Source organism: Neoarius graeffei, chromosome 28, assembly GCF_027579695.1.
Source record: "Neoarius graeffei isolate fNeoGra1 chromosome 28, fNeoGra1.pri, whole genome shotgun sequence".
Classification (NCBI taxonomy): domain Eukaryota; kingdom Metazoa; phylum Chordata; class Actinopteri; order Siluriformes; family Ariidae; genus Neoarius; species Neoarius graeffei.
In genome coordinates, this window is record NC_083596.1 from 49,518,145 (window position 1) to 49,532,256 (window position 14,112).

Below are 14,112 nucleotides of genomic sequence, written 5' to 3' on the forward strand. Positions count from 1 at the left end.
AAATGAATTCAGCACCCAAACATTTAACAAACAAGGCCATTTGCTAACTTCATTAATCATTTTAGTACATTTCATTCCTTAGAAAGCTGAGAAACTGGGTTCAGCTGAGACGTTTACAGGCCCAAAGTTCAATGACCTCTAGAGGTCAACAGAGGTCAGATAGAGCTCGGCATATTGCAGATTTGAATTCGGCACACCCAAATTGACAAAATAAGACTGTTTGCCGACGTTGTCTCAAAAATGCCTTTAACTCCTTAAATAAGCACTTTTTTGAATTTTGGTACCAGTCTACCATGTCTTCATGGAGCTCCTGTGCTTCGTGTCCAGGGGCATCGTCATGCTGGAGCAGGTTTGGGCCTCTTAGTCCCAGTGAAGAGAAATTATAATGTTACAGCAAACAGTGACATTCTATATAATTGTGCGCTTCCAATTTTGTGGCAACAGTTTGGGAGTTAGAACCACATCTGGGTGTCGATAAACTTTACACCTGCACTTAGATTTACTGGAACCTTCCTCATTATACATCCAGTCCAAACAGGATCAGGTACAATCAGAGTACAAAGAAAAGGGTGTAATTTTTGGTTGAATTATTTTTTTGTTGTTGTTTACTGCCTAAAAAAAAGGAGTAGTAAATACAGTATAACTTTTATTGTGCTCCACTAGGGGGCGCTGAGCCCCTTCTGATTCATGTTTTTGTATTTATTGTTTTTTATTTATTTTTCCCATCTTCATATTTCATGATAACATCTTTTGGCTGATTTAGTCTGTCAGTGCCATAACTAGATCTGTGAAATAAAGCAAATCTTCACCGCTTTTTCTTGCAGAACTTTTCCACTTGACGCTTAGTTCCCCAAAGCTCAACTCTGATTGGTTGTTGGAGGCAACCAGGAACCCAATCATCACTTGACCTTCTCGAAATTTATGCAGATTAATTATGCGGGATTATATTACCCAGTTTATTTTATTAACTTGACAAACAGACATACAAAATAAATTAACATAAAATATTCTTTTACAAGAACAATGATTGAAATTTAAAAAAAAAAGTACAAAAATGCAAAACAGGAACTTAAAGCAGGCGTTAACTCAGGTTTAAAGTGATGAAAGGTGAAATGGCCACACAAATCAATTTTTAACAATCAGTCAGAAACATCACATTCAGAAAGTTCAAGTTTTACTTTTAAAAATGACGACATCAGCTTCCCGCTTCCGAGGAGGGAAAGCGCTCACTGCTACATAGCAATACGATGCTGGGCTAACAATATCCCCATTTTGGTTTAGGAAAATATTTATAAATATATTTCTGACTTTGTAACAATGAAAGTACAGATCTAATACACTCCATTTTGTGGATCATACAAGTACGACAAACATCCATACAGGATGTAAGGAGGAGTCTGAGAGAACTTTATCTGTTATTTGAGACTCTGCTACAATCGAACGTCGGCGGAAATGCAGACTTCGAACTTTCCCAGTTCGAGATCTGCCGAGTTTATTTTAAAAAATATTTAGAAAAAAAAGCAGAAATTTACAAATCGCAGGAAAACTTGAACCAGAAGTATAAAAGAAGTAAGTTATCTAGCTAACCCAGACATCTCTGTTTACAGGAATATCAATATAATAGATTTAAAAAAATAGGTAAAATGTGTAAAGAACATTCACCATAAGGTTACAAAGATAAACCAGAATTAAAAAGGAGGAATGACGTTCGAATCATTCTTTGACAAAATAATTAAAAACTGAAATCAGTTTTCTCGAAGATGGTCAGGATTTGGCCGAACCTCCCATCATGTCCCAAACTTGAAGTCATGGTTGTTGTTTTGTTTTGTTTATTTCCTGCAGATATTCTGTGATATTGTGTGTTCTTTAAAGTAATTCATACGTTTTCTTTTTTTTTTTTAAATGTTGAATTCTGTCGCAATCACCATCTATCCCAAATCTAACACTTTAACGAACCTGAAAATTTCTCTGGCTTTTTGGTTTTTGGAGCATAGACTCCATCGGTCCATCAGAAAAAAGTCCTGTACAGCACTTTGTTCTGTCACGTTTTTGATCAATTCCGTTATTCACTGTAAAACAAACAAACAAAAAAATATGGCTGATATTGTTTTCATTCTTCACTCAGTTTGTGTGTGTGTGATGTTTGAAGCTTGTTTTTTGAACCTGTGTGTCTGTGTGTGTTATCTCATCCCCACCCCTCCAGCGCTCCACAGGAAGTCCCGCCCGGCAGGAAGAGTGTGCCCAGGAGCCAATGAGCAGCTGAGCCTGGCCTCGGTGTTGCTCGGCTTCACCTGACTGACAGCTCTGGACAGGAATTCCCGTTCGTAGGGGTAGTGCTGCCGCTCAAGATTGTTGACCGTCTCGAGGTCGTTGAAGACGGAGTCGCAGAGCTGCTGTCTGCGCAGACGCTGCCTCCTGCGCCTCAAGAACACCACAGATACACACACACCCAGGCAGGCTGCCAGTACGCCCAGCACGCACAGCGCTGCCACTGTAGAAGGGGAGGAGCCTCGAGAGCTGCGTGACGCTGCCCGCTCCAGACCGGCCCTGTCCAGCACGGGGAACTCACAGCTGGGACCCATGAATCCAGGCACACACTGGCACACGGGGCCTGAGAAGTGTGTATAGCAGGTACCGCCGTGCAGGCAGGCGTGTGAGAGACAGGCATCGGCACGCACGCTGCAGTTCTTCCCCATGAATCCAAGCGTGCACGAGCACGTGTAATCATTCACACCATCTACGCACGTGCCCGAGTTCTGACATGGAGAGCGTGCACAGTCGTCCATGTTAACGGTGCAGCGCGGCCCGGCGAATCCCGGGCGACACCGACACAGCACCCCTGAGCCCACATCTACACACTCGCCACCTACACAGAGACACAGAGAACATTTTACACACTTCAACCGCTATAGCAGATTTAACACATCCTCCACGGTTAATCATGGAACAGTCTAGATTTGTTTTATGGTGTTATCGACTCGCTGAGAATCCGAATGTAAACTGTTCTACACACCGTTGGCGCAGGGTTTGTGGCTGCAGCGGTCCAGTTTCTTCTCACAGTTGGAGCCAGTGTATGCTGGGGGGCAGCGGCACACGTAGCCCCCAGTGAAACGTTCCTCGCACGTTCCTCCGTTAAAGCACGGATCATCTGCACACGTCATTGCTACAATCTCACAGTTTTTCCCATAGAAGCCCTGAGGGCACGTACACGAGTAATCATTCTCCAGATCCTACACCACGAGAGAGGGAGAGGGAGAGGGAGAGAGACTGTATTTATACCATCTGTGGGGTGTGTTAGAGTAAAGGTGTGTTAGTGTGTTAATGTGCTAGTATTAAGCTAAGATAATTTTAGACTCACATTGCAGAGGACTCCGGTCTTGCAGGGGTTAGGCTGCGTTAGTGTGTTGGTGTTGAACTTAGGTTGCATTAGTGTTAGTGTTCAGGTTAGAATGGGTTAGTTTTAAAGTTAAGATTAGGCTGCACTAGAGTGTTAGTGTTGAAATTAAGTGGGCTTAGTGTTGGAGTTGAGATTAGGCAGGGATAGTGTGTTAGTGTTGATTCAGTGGCATTAGTCTTGAGACCAGGCGGCGTTAGTGTTGAGACCAGGCGGCGTTAGTGTTGAGACCAGGCGGCGTTAGTGTTGAGACCAGGCGGCGTTAGCGTATTAGTGTTGAGATTCAGTGGTGTTAGTGTTGAGATTAGGCATTGTTAACGTTGAGATGAGGCAGTGTTTTTATGTTAGTGTTGATTCAGTGGTGTTAGTGTTGAGACTAGGCGGTGTTAGTGTTGAGACTAGGCGGTGTTAGTGTGTTAGTGTTGAGACTAGGCGGTGTTAGTGTTGAGATTAGGCAGTGCTAGTGTGGATTCAGTGGAGTTAGTCTTGAGATTAGGCAGTGTTAGTGTTGATTCAGTGGTGTTAGTGTTGAGATTCGGCAGTGTTAGTGTTGAGACTAGGCGGTGTTAGTGTTGAGATGAGGCAGTGTGACTGTTAGTGTTGAGATTTAGTGGTGTTAGTGTTGAGATTCAGTGGTGTTAGTGTTGAGATTAGGCATTGTTAATGTTGAGATTAGGCAGTGTTAGTGTTGATTTAGTGGTGTTAGTGTTGAGATTAGGCAGTGTTAGTGTTGAGACTAGGCAGTGTTAGTGTTACTGTTGAGATGAGGCAGTGTGACAGTGTTGAAATCAGGCAGCGTTAGCGTGTTAGTGTTGAGATTCAGTGGTGTTAGTGTTGAGATTAGGCATTGTTAATGTTGAGATGAGGCAGTGTTAGTGTGTTAGTGTTGATTCAGTGGTGTTAGTGTTGAGACTAGGCAGTGTTAGTGTTGAGATTAGGCAGTGTTAGTGTTGAGACTAGGCATTGTTAGTGTTACTGTTGAGATGAGGCAGTGTGACAGTGTTGAAATCAGGCAGCGTTAGCGTGTTAGTGTTGAGATTCAGTGGTGTTAGTGTTGAGATTAGGCAGTGTTAGTGTGTTAGTGTTGAGACTATGAGACTCGGCAGTATTAGTGTTGAAACTAGGCAGTGTTAGGGTTGAGATTAGGCAGTGTTACCGTTGAGATTAGGCAGGGTTAAAGTGTTAGGGTTGAGACTAGGCAGGAGACTAGGCAGGGTTAGAGTGTTAGTGTTGAGACTGGGCGGGGTTAGTGTTGAGACTGGGCGGGGTTAGAGTGTTAGTGTTGAGACTGGGCGGGGTTAGTGTTGAAATTAGGCAGGCTTAGTGTTGAAATTAGGCAGGGTTAGAGTGTTAGTGTTGAGACTGGGCGGGGTTAGAGTGTTAGTGTTGAGATTAGGCAGGGTTAGTGTTGAGATTAGGCAGGCTTAGTGTTGAAATTAGGCGGGCCCCGCCTAATTTCGCCTAACCTTATCATATTAAGGACTTAAAGGCCCGGTCCCACTGGCCGATGGACACAAAACGTATGCAAAAAGGACACAGCGGACGAGCAAAATTTCGGGGGTGGCTCTATCCGTTTTCATCCACTCCAGAAATGGACAAAATTGGCGAAAATTTGCGAAAACAGAAAGGAAAAGAACGGACGTGGGTAGTATATAGCGGGGATGTTAAACGCATGTTCATAGGAAGCCTAGCGGAAGAAAGCGGATGGAAGTGGATGACAGCTCCGAAGGGGTTACCGGTGATAACTGAGAAGCGGACGCATAGCAGAAAGAGCGGATGCATAGCGGATGAAGGGGATGCATCACGTACGCCTAACGGAAACAAAGGGGATGTTGCGCGGATGTATATCGGATGCAGACCGTTCACTGCACATGCGGGGGGTATGAATTGCGTCTGCTCCGCGGATATAAAGGGATGCAGCACGCACGCCGTCAGCATAAAGCGGAAAGACGTGCTGGCGGCTACATCGATACATCTCTACTACTAGATGATTTTCTCCCCCTTTTTATACAAAATATCGATTGTCCGCTAGGTGTCCTTCTACATACTCTAGACATACTCCAGACATCCTAAATATACGAGATACATCCCAGATATAAACGCTTTGTCCATTTTGAATACTTTATATACGAGATGCATACACTTACATCCTTTCTATTTCCGTGCTACTAACGATGAATAGACGTTTCATGTACCTTATCTTTCCTCCCTCTTTCCGTTTTCAGCTGCAGCGGATGTGAGTTGCGAGGATGCCCAGAGGATGCAGAGAGGATACAGCAGACGTTTAACGGATGATGACGGACATAGAACGTTTGTTGCTCGTATATGTCGCGGATTTACATCGTACACGGCGGAAAGTTCATCCGTTCTAAAAGTTTTGTGCAGCTCAAAACTTTTTGCGCGGATGAAATCACAGTGGACGGATGCTCGATGGATAGAGCGTATGAAGCACGTATGCAATGAGTACACAACGGATGCATAGCGTTTTCCAATGGATGGCAAAGATTTTTTTACGTTTTACATCCTCTTTGCATCCGTAAGTGCAGTGGGACCGGGCCTTAAGTGACGGCTGCTGCTGTTCTTGTGGATGTCGGTGTTAGTGATCGTGCTCAGTTTAGCGTGTCAATAAATGTGCGTTCTGATGTTAGTCTTAATGTGAACACATGATCAGGTTCAGACTCTGCAGCTGCTGTTGTTCTTGCGGAGATCATGGTGAGTGAGTGTGATGTTAATGAGTAATGGTGTGTTAAAGTGTGAGGGTTATGTGTTAGTGTTCAGTCAGAGATGTGCACTGCAGTTAGTGACAGTGTTTCTCAGGTTTGTGTAAAGGTGTGTTATGGGGACTCACACTGAAGCTGTTGGTGTTTGATGGGTATTGGGGTTCATGGTGGCGTTAGGTTTATGGTGTGTTAGGGAGTGAGTGTTCTTGCAGTTAGTGTTTAGTGTGTGTTATGGGGATGCACACTGAAGCTGTTGCAGTAAGTGAAAGTGTGTAAAGGTGGTGGTGTTAAGGTTCAGGCGTGATAAATAACTCACATTGCAGCTGCCGCCGTTCTTACAGGGGTTGCAGTCGCACTCGTTGATCTCGAGCTCGCAGTCGGTGCCGCCGTACCCTGGCCTGCAGGTGCAGGTGTAGCTGCCCTGACCCGTGTTGGTGCAGGTGGCTCCATTAGCGCAGGGCCGGTGGTTGGTGCAGTAGTTCAGGTCCTGGTTGCAGAAGAGACCTCCCCATCCTTCCTTACACACACACTGCCAAGGCTGCGTGCAGGTGCCATGCAGACAGCCGGGGTGGCGCACACACTCGCTGCAGGACGGGCCCTGCCACCCCAGACGACACTTACACTCACCAGGGGCCTCGCAGTAACCGTGACGATCGCTGCAGTCCGCCGAGCAGATGGCTGTGAAGGGAGGGGAAGGGGAGAGAGGTTACACACACACACACACACACACACACACTCTGGCCACGCCCAGCTAAATTAGAACAGATGAATGGGAGTGTTAAGTGTTGAGGCCAGCAGCTGGTGAGCTGACACACACACACACACACACGATGAATGAGTCCACAGCATGTGTCTACTTTGTGCTCCTATTGTTCTGATGAACAAAAGAACTGAATGAGATGCTCACACACACGTGCACACACACACGGATGTTAGATGTAGATAAGCTTTCGAGCTACAGCTCAGATTTCCACACACACACACACACACACACTCATTAACTCATTCATACACAACCAGACTCTCTCACAAAACCACGCGTCGAGACGCTTCCAGACCAGACGTAATGATCCCAAGGGGCTGAACAGACATCTGGCCATCTGACATTTTATCGACACTCCCCCTCTTTGTGTTTCTTTCTCTCTCTCTCTCTCTCTCTCTCTCTTTCACACACACGACTATGCAACACAAATACAGAGATATAGCTTCTATAAAGAAACAACTAAACAGATCAAACAGGTTTGGGGAATATTTTAATGATTGGGTCAGTTTGGAACAAGGCCCAATATCATACGATAAGAATGTAGTTCCCTAAGTAGGCAGACTTAGTGCACTTTCAAGAGGCAGTGGGGTCTCTTTCAGGTCTCTTTTTTTAAAAACAAGGCCAACATAGCTGTGACATGATGTTACGTTGTCAAAATGTACATCAGTTTCTAGTTATCTAACAGTCTCGAGTTCACAGATTTCCAGAAACTGATCTGTGGAAACGAAAACAAGTTAATGTAGCTTTAAGGTAGCTCGAAGTTGCTGGCTACTTGTTTTATCAGCAAACAGTAAAAATAAGTCATGCTTGGAGGTAAAATGGCCACCGCTCGTTCAGTTGTGAGTGTGTGTGTTTGACTTACGATCGGAGCAGTATTCCCCCTGCCAGCCATCCAGACACTGTTTGTTGCCGTTCTCGTCGCACGTGTAGTGCCCAAGTGTGTCATCACGTGGCCGGCAGTAATCTGAACACGCGTCTCTGTAGTAAAACTCGTCACAGAACACGTGGTACGAGTAGCGAAGCTCACTCTGCTCACCGAAGTGCACGTCCTGAGACCAGTCCTCGCCGATGGCTAAACGTCGCCGTGTCGCTAAACGGCTGATCAGGTTGTTCTGGTTCTCTGTGGATGGAAACAAGCTAATTATGATCTGGCATTGTGTTAAAGTTTCAAACAAGAAGGACTAGCATTATAATAAACAGGTTAAATTATGTGACAATCAACTACCGTCAAAATAGACTAAAATAAAAAAAGTACGTTTACATGACAACATGAACAATTTTGCACAGGAAACACTCCCATGTTGGTAGTTGAACTTGTGCAGGTAACAAAATCGACCACCGCTGAACTGAAGTCAAAATGAACATCGCTAATTTGGTGTTGCCGAGTTAGCATAAACGTAGCTTGTAGCACAGGGAGGTGGCTGAGGCGCTAACTCAATCATTTTATTGAGCTAACTCTCTGAATACTTCACCCAAGTGGGATATTGCTGTGATTTCGTATTTAGACTCAGATGGATCAGGTGTCATGTGCACCTGCTGAGGCGTGATGACGGCTCGCTGAGGAGCTACCGGGCGCGTACCTGTGTACTCAGCGTGCTCTTTGGGTGACTCTGCATTCCAGGCTTCAATAACCAAAGAAAAAGTTCCCTAAGAAGATAAGAAGTGCAACAGGTAAAATATTGGCTAATGAAGTAAATAACACAGGTCATGAACTCCTTTGGCGAAGAAGAAAAAAAGTTTATCAAAAAGTCAACAAAACAGAGTTCTGCATTCACACACTGGCACTGAGAACTGGAGATGTGCTGAATTCATATCTGAAGTGTTCGTTTACGTTATTCATGATTCCAGTTCTGATGTAACAGTGGAACAGTTAACACTGTCGACGTTCATTAAACTTCTCAGGTGTTAATTCAACCGTGTAAGAGTAAAATCAACACTGTGTATTGAAACCACGGCTTTGCACTTACAATTTAAGGATTTGAATAATAACTCTCTCTTTTGAATGTATGAGAGTCAATAAGAGTAAGAGTAATGCGAAATTAATTTGAGAAATAATGTACAAACAACAAAACAAATCAATACAAACTTACCATAAAGAAGTAAATACATTCGCTAACGAATAAAAATTAAACAAACTAATGTAATTTCAGAGATATTGTCTCCAAAAAAATTAACTTTTCGAAATAAATTCGTAAACAAATAACGGTCCCCAGAAATTCAGGTAAAACATGAATTTGTGAATGAATTCACATAATTTAATGCAGCAAGTCGATAGAAACTGGTGCTGGCTAACCCTAGACATAATAATGTCACGTTTAATTGAAGAACTCAAACTCATTACATTATGATTATGGAGCATGATACATGTGCTACATCTGAATTCATGGAACTGATGTCCAAACAAAATGGTCTGCAATGTCAATTCAGGTTGTTGGAGTCAGAAATCAAGTTTGCACTAATCAGGATCTACACTATTTTGCACATGTTGAATAGAAGTTGACGTTACCGGCCACTTGAAGTGGAAGGGCACTCGGATGGCGGCGCTGTTGGAGATGGCTCCTGGTTCGGCGCGCATCACTCCGGTCTGCCCGGTACCGAAGGTGCAGGGCGGGTCGGCGGAGATCACGTCCTCTGAGTGCTTGAGGCAGATACGGAAAAAGATATTACAGTCACGGGTTCTCCTGCAGAAGCGGCGTGTGGTGCTGAAAGAGTGCACCTTCAGCTCAAACACTCCTGAGGAGGCAACCTACAAAGGGGAGATAGTCACAAATAACTTCAGGTCACATTCTGCTGCATCCTGAACATCTACGATTGTAAGTCTGGGAAACTGACCAGGGGAAGCAGGAGAGACAGAGACAGGAGAGACAGATGGAAATGAAGATGGAGACGTGCCATGGCCAAAACCTTTCCAATTACGCACAAGTGCTCGCATCCAGTATGAAAAAACAAAAATATATTAAATCCAAGACAACGAAGTTAAAATATAACTCCTCAGACACACAACCTGATCCTCAGACAGAACGGAAAAGTTCTTATCCTTATCCTTGTCCAGTACTCGTCTTCATTCAAGAACCACATGCGGGGTGTGGGCTTTTATACTCCCTGACTCCACCCCTTCAATCTGACATCAGAATGAGAGTCGGGGCAAAGGTGGCACTACCATATGGAGGGACTGAGTTTGTTTTGTGCCTGTATGAAGGCAGGACTCACACTGATGAAACCTATTTAATTAAGGATTTCACTTAAACCAACTATATTTCATTTCCTGCTTAGAATTTCTCTTCATGAATGATTTTTAAAACTATTTGTCTTTTTATGGTCTGGCTGTTTCTGAACAGATTGTAAAACTCACACGGAAACTACAGTAGAAATAAATTCATAAAATAATCTACAATATCAAGGATTTCACTGTTATTGCTGTTCAAACTAAAAAGAAATATGAAGGAGTTATATATATATATATATATATATATATATATATATATATATATATATATATATATATATATATAATATTTAGAGTCCTGTGCAAAAGTCTTATGCACAACAGCTTAAAAAATAATTAAATGAAATGCTTCAACATTAAAAAACACGATAAATGGTAATCAGTGAGCCATAATAAATGAAGCAAAGTCAGTATTTGGTTTGAGACGACCCTTTGCTTTAGTCTCAGGTCCAGTGAGTGCAGTTTTATGTGGAAATGATCTGTAGGTTTTACTGAGCATCTTACAGAACCAGCCACAGTTCTTCTGGACACTTTGACTGTCACACTCGCTTCTTCATTTTACACCAAAACCCAGCAGCATGCGTTGTTATTTTTTTAAATCTGGAAAGTGCTCTCTTACGTATGTAATATGCTGCTCAGACATATTACAAACATTATATATGTTTCGTTTTTGTCACAATCATTTCTTTCTCTGCTAAGGAAGGAACGAAGGATGAAATATATACAGTAATTATAGCCTATTTGCTTGATTTATTCCCCATAATAAGCTCCAGGACTCATTAATATTTACATTACAATTAATCTTTCACAGTTTCCTTCACAGCAGCCTGGACCAACAGAATAGCAAGTCACATGATCCAGTCAGTTTCGAGCTTCTTAGAAATAATGGACAAGTCGATTACACCACTTTAGCTGAATAGGCTGAGCTGAAATTAGCTAATGAGAGTAGGGTCAGGTGCATTATTCATTCAGAAACAAAAAAAAAGGTTCTGTATCAGAAATGTGGAAGAATCAGACTTGGACTGGAGATGAGAATGTACACTATCGGTGATGTCTTCTTTGTAGAGCTAATGTGACAAATGCTGAAATGTAACGCGTGTAAAATATTGTAGCCTCAAAAACACAGTCATTTTTCCAGAGAGAACTTGCTTTATAGAAAGGTCTGAGAAAACTGCCCACCATTTTGCCTTGAGCTCCTCTCAGAATTGTACTTTATCTTGTTGCTGAAATGGTACCATCAAGTTTGTACCATCTTTCACTGAGAAAGGTGCATGGAGTGGACTTTTAAAGCTTTAAAAGGACAAAATGTGCATTATTTTTTATTATTATACACACAGGACACTTTTCCCACAGAATTAAAAACGTGCTCTATTCCCTTCGAGTGGGTTTACTGATGGCATGCAATATTATCATAATTTGCTTATCCTCCGTGTATTACGCCACTCTCCCCAATGGAGAATGAGCGTGCAATACTGTAACAACATTGCACGTTGTCAAGACAACATGACGTCACAGTCGGAGCTCATGAAGATCCAGTGACAAAACTTTTCTGCTGCACATGCACTGAATCATTTCTTTGTCAGCCAGGAAAGAGAGAAAATGAGGCTAATCCAGTGCTAGGTTTAAGCACTAAATAAATAAACTAAAAACTGAAACTAAAGATGCACTGAACATCCAAAAGGCTACCAAAACTTCATTATATATTCTTCATGCATATTTACAAGAGAAAAACATACCAACGGACATAGAAAAAACTGGAAAAGAGACACGTCGGAGATGTAAAGCTTCCGTGCGAGCGAGTAACTATGATAATTTGTAAACAAACATGGCTGCCAGGTTTGCTTCGTTAAAAACGGAAGATTTTGGGAGAATTTTGGCTGCCAGGTCGCTCCGTTGTGCGTTGCTGTCAATGTTGATTTTAAAAGTAACTAAGCAAATTACACAGGGAAAATAATAATAATAATAATATTTGGCTTGACTGCGTTAGCATTGGCCTTCGCTAATACTACACCAGCTGGAAGGTAACTGGACTACCGCGCTAACAGCACTGAGTTGCGGGTAAGCTAGTGTTGGCCTTTGAAATGCTGATATGAAGAGAGTGTAAAATAATAATAATAATAATAATAATATTGTCTGGCTTTCTTTCATGGTATATCAGATATATTCCATTCAGCTACTTGTCTTCGACTCGTTCAGTATCATGCTAGCTGAATGGAATATATCTGATAGACCACTAAACGCCAGCCAACAGTATTTAAATATGTAGTCTCTGACCACATTTGACACATAATAAATGCACAAAAGACAAGTAAGAAGGAAAAGTAGGCGAGAGTTTAGTCTCCTTTAGTTTCTGAGGTTGTCGCTACACCCGGCTAGTTGAAATCTTTATCAGCTTTGGTCACAAAAGCTAAAATATAATACTTTTCCAGTTTGTGTAATCCCCTCCTTGAACTGCCACCTTATTGTGGTGGAGGGGTTTGTGTGCTTGAATGATCCTAGGAGCTATGTTGTCGGGGGCATTATGCCCCTGTCAGGGTTTCCCAAGGCAGACAGGTCCTAGGTGACAGGCCAGACTAAGAGCAGTTCACCAAAACCCCTATGGAGAGAAATCCAAGGACCGTGACGTCGCCCGGGATGACGCAGCCGGGGCCCCACCCTGGAGCCAGGCCCGGGGTCGGGGCTCGTATGCGAGCGCTTGGTGGCCGGGCCTTTGCCCATGGGGCCCGGCCGGGCTCAGCCCGAAGAGGTGACGTGGGCCCGACCTCCTGTGGGTTCACCACCCACAGAGGTAGCAGTAGGGGACTGGTGCAATGTGGATTGGGTGGCAGTCGAAGGCAGGGGCCTCGACGACCTGATCCCCGGACACAGCGGCTGGCTGTTGGGACATGGAATGTCACTTCGCTGGGGGGGAAAGAGCCTGAGCTTGTGCGGGAGGTTGAGAGGTACCGGCTAGAGATAGTCGGGCTCACCTCCACGCACAGCTTGGGCTCTGGAACCCAGCTCCTCGAGAGGGGCTGGACTCTCCACTTCTCTGGAGTCGCCCGTGGTGAGCGGCGGCGGGCTGGTGTGGGCTTGCTTATAGCTCCCCAGCTCAGCCGCCATGTGTTGGAGTTTACCCCAGTGAACGAGAGGGTCGCCTCGCTGCGCCTTCGGATTGGGGAGAGGGCTCTTGCTGTTGTTTGTGCCTATGGCCCAAATAGCAGTATAGAGTATCCGGCCTTCTTGGAGTCCCTGGGAGAGGTACTGAGGGGTGCTCAGACTGGGGACTCCATTGTGTTACTGGGGGACTTCAATGCTCACGTGGGAGATGACAGTGACACCTGGAGGGGCGTGGTTGGGAGGAACGGCCTCCCCGATCTGAACCCGAGTGGTGTTTTGTTATTGGACTTCTGTGCTAGTCACGGTTTGTCCATAACGAACACCATGTTCGAGCATAGGGGTGTCCATAAGTGCACGTGGCACCAGGACACCTTAGGTCGGAGGTCAATGATAGACTTTGTAGTCGTTTCATCTGATCTCCGGCCCTATGTCTTGGACACTCGGGTGAAGAGAGGGGCTGAGCTGTCAACTGATCACCACCTGGTGGTGAGTTGGATCCGCTGGCGGAGGAGGAAGCTGGACAGACCTGGCAGGCCCAAACGTATGGTGAGGGTCTGCTGGGAACGTCTGGCCGAGCACTCTGTCGGGGAGGTCTTTAACTCCCACCTCCGGGAGAGCTTTTCCCAGCTTCCGAGGGAGGCGGGGGACATTGAGTCTGAGTGGACCATGTTCTCTACCTCCATTGTGGATGCAGCTGTTCGGAGCTGTGGCCGCAAGGTCTCCGGTGCCTGTCGTGGCGGCAATCCCCGAACCCGGTGGTGGACACCAGAAGTAAGGGATGCCGTCAAGCTGAAGAAGGAGTCCTATCGGGCCATGTTAACCTCCAGGACTCCCGAGGCAGCTGACGGGTATCGGCAGGCCAGGCGTGCTGCAGCTCGGGCAGTTGCGGAAGCAAAAACTCGGAACTGGG

General features: G+C 44.6%; 1 protein-coding gene across 1 annotated transcript; it reads right to left on the reverse strand.

Moving 5' to 3' along the window:
• Window positions 1–1,768: 1,768 nt before the first annotated feature.
• Window positions 1,769–9,772, reverse strand: dlb (deltaB). Its single transcript, XM_060913115.1, has 7 exons — window positions 9,710–9,772; window positions 9,384–9,623; window positions 8,458–8,524; window positions 7,740–7,997; window positions 6,431–6,792; window positions 3,014–3,230; window positions 1,769–2,866 (listed from the first exon to the last, which is right to left on the reverse strand). Exons 1-7 carry the CDS (start codon window positions 9,770–9,772, stop codon window positions 2,181–2,183), a joined length of 1,893 nt encoding a protein of 630 aa, XP_060769098.1. The 3' UTR covers window positions 1,769–2,180.
• Window positions 9,773–14,112: the final 4,340 nt, after the last annotated feature.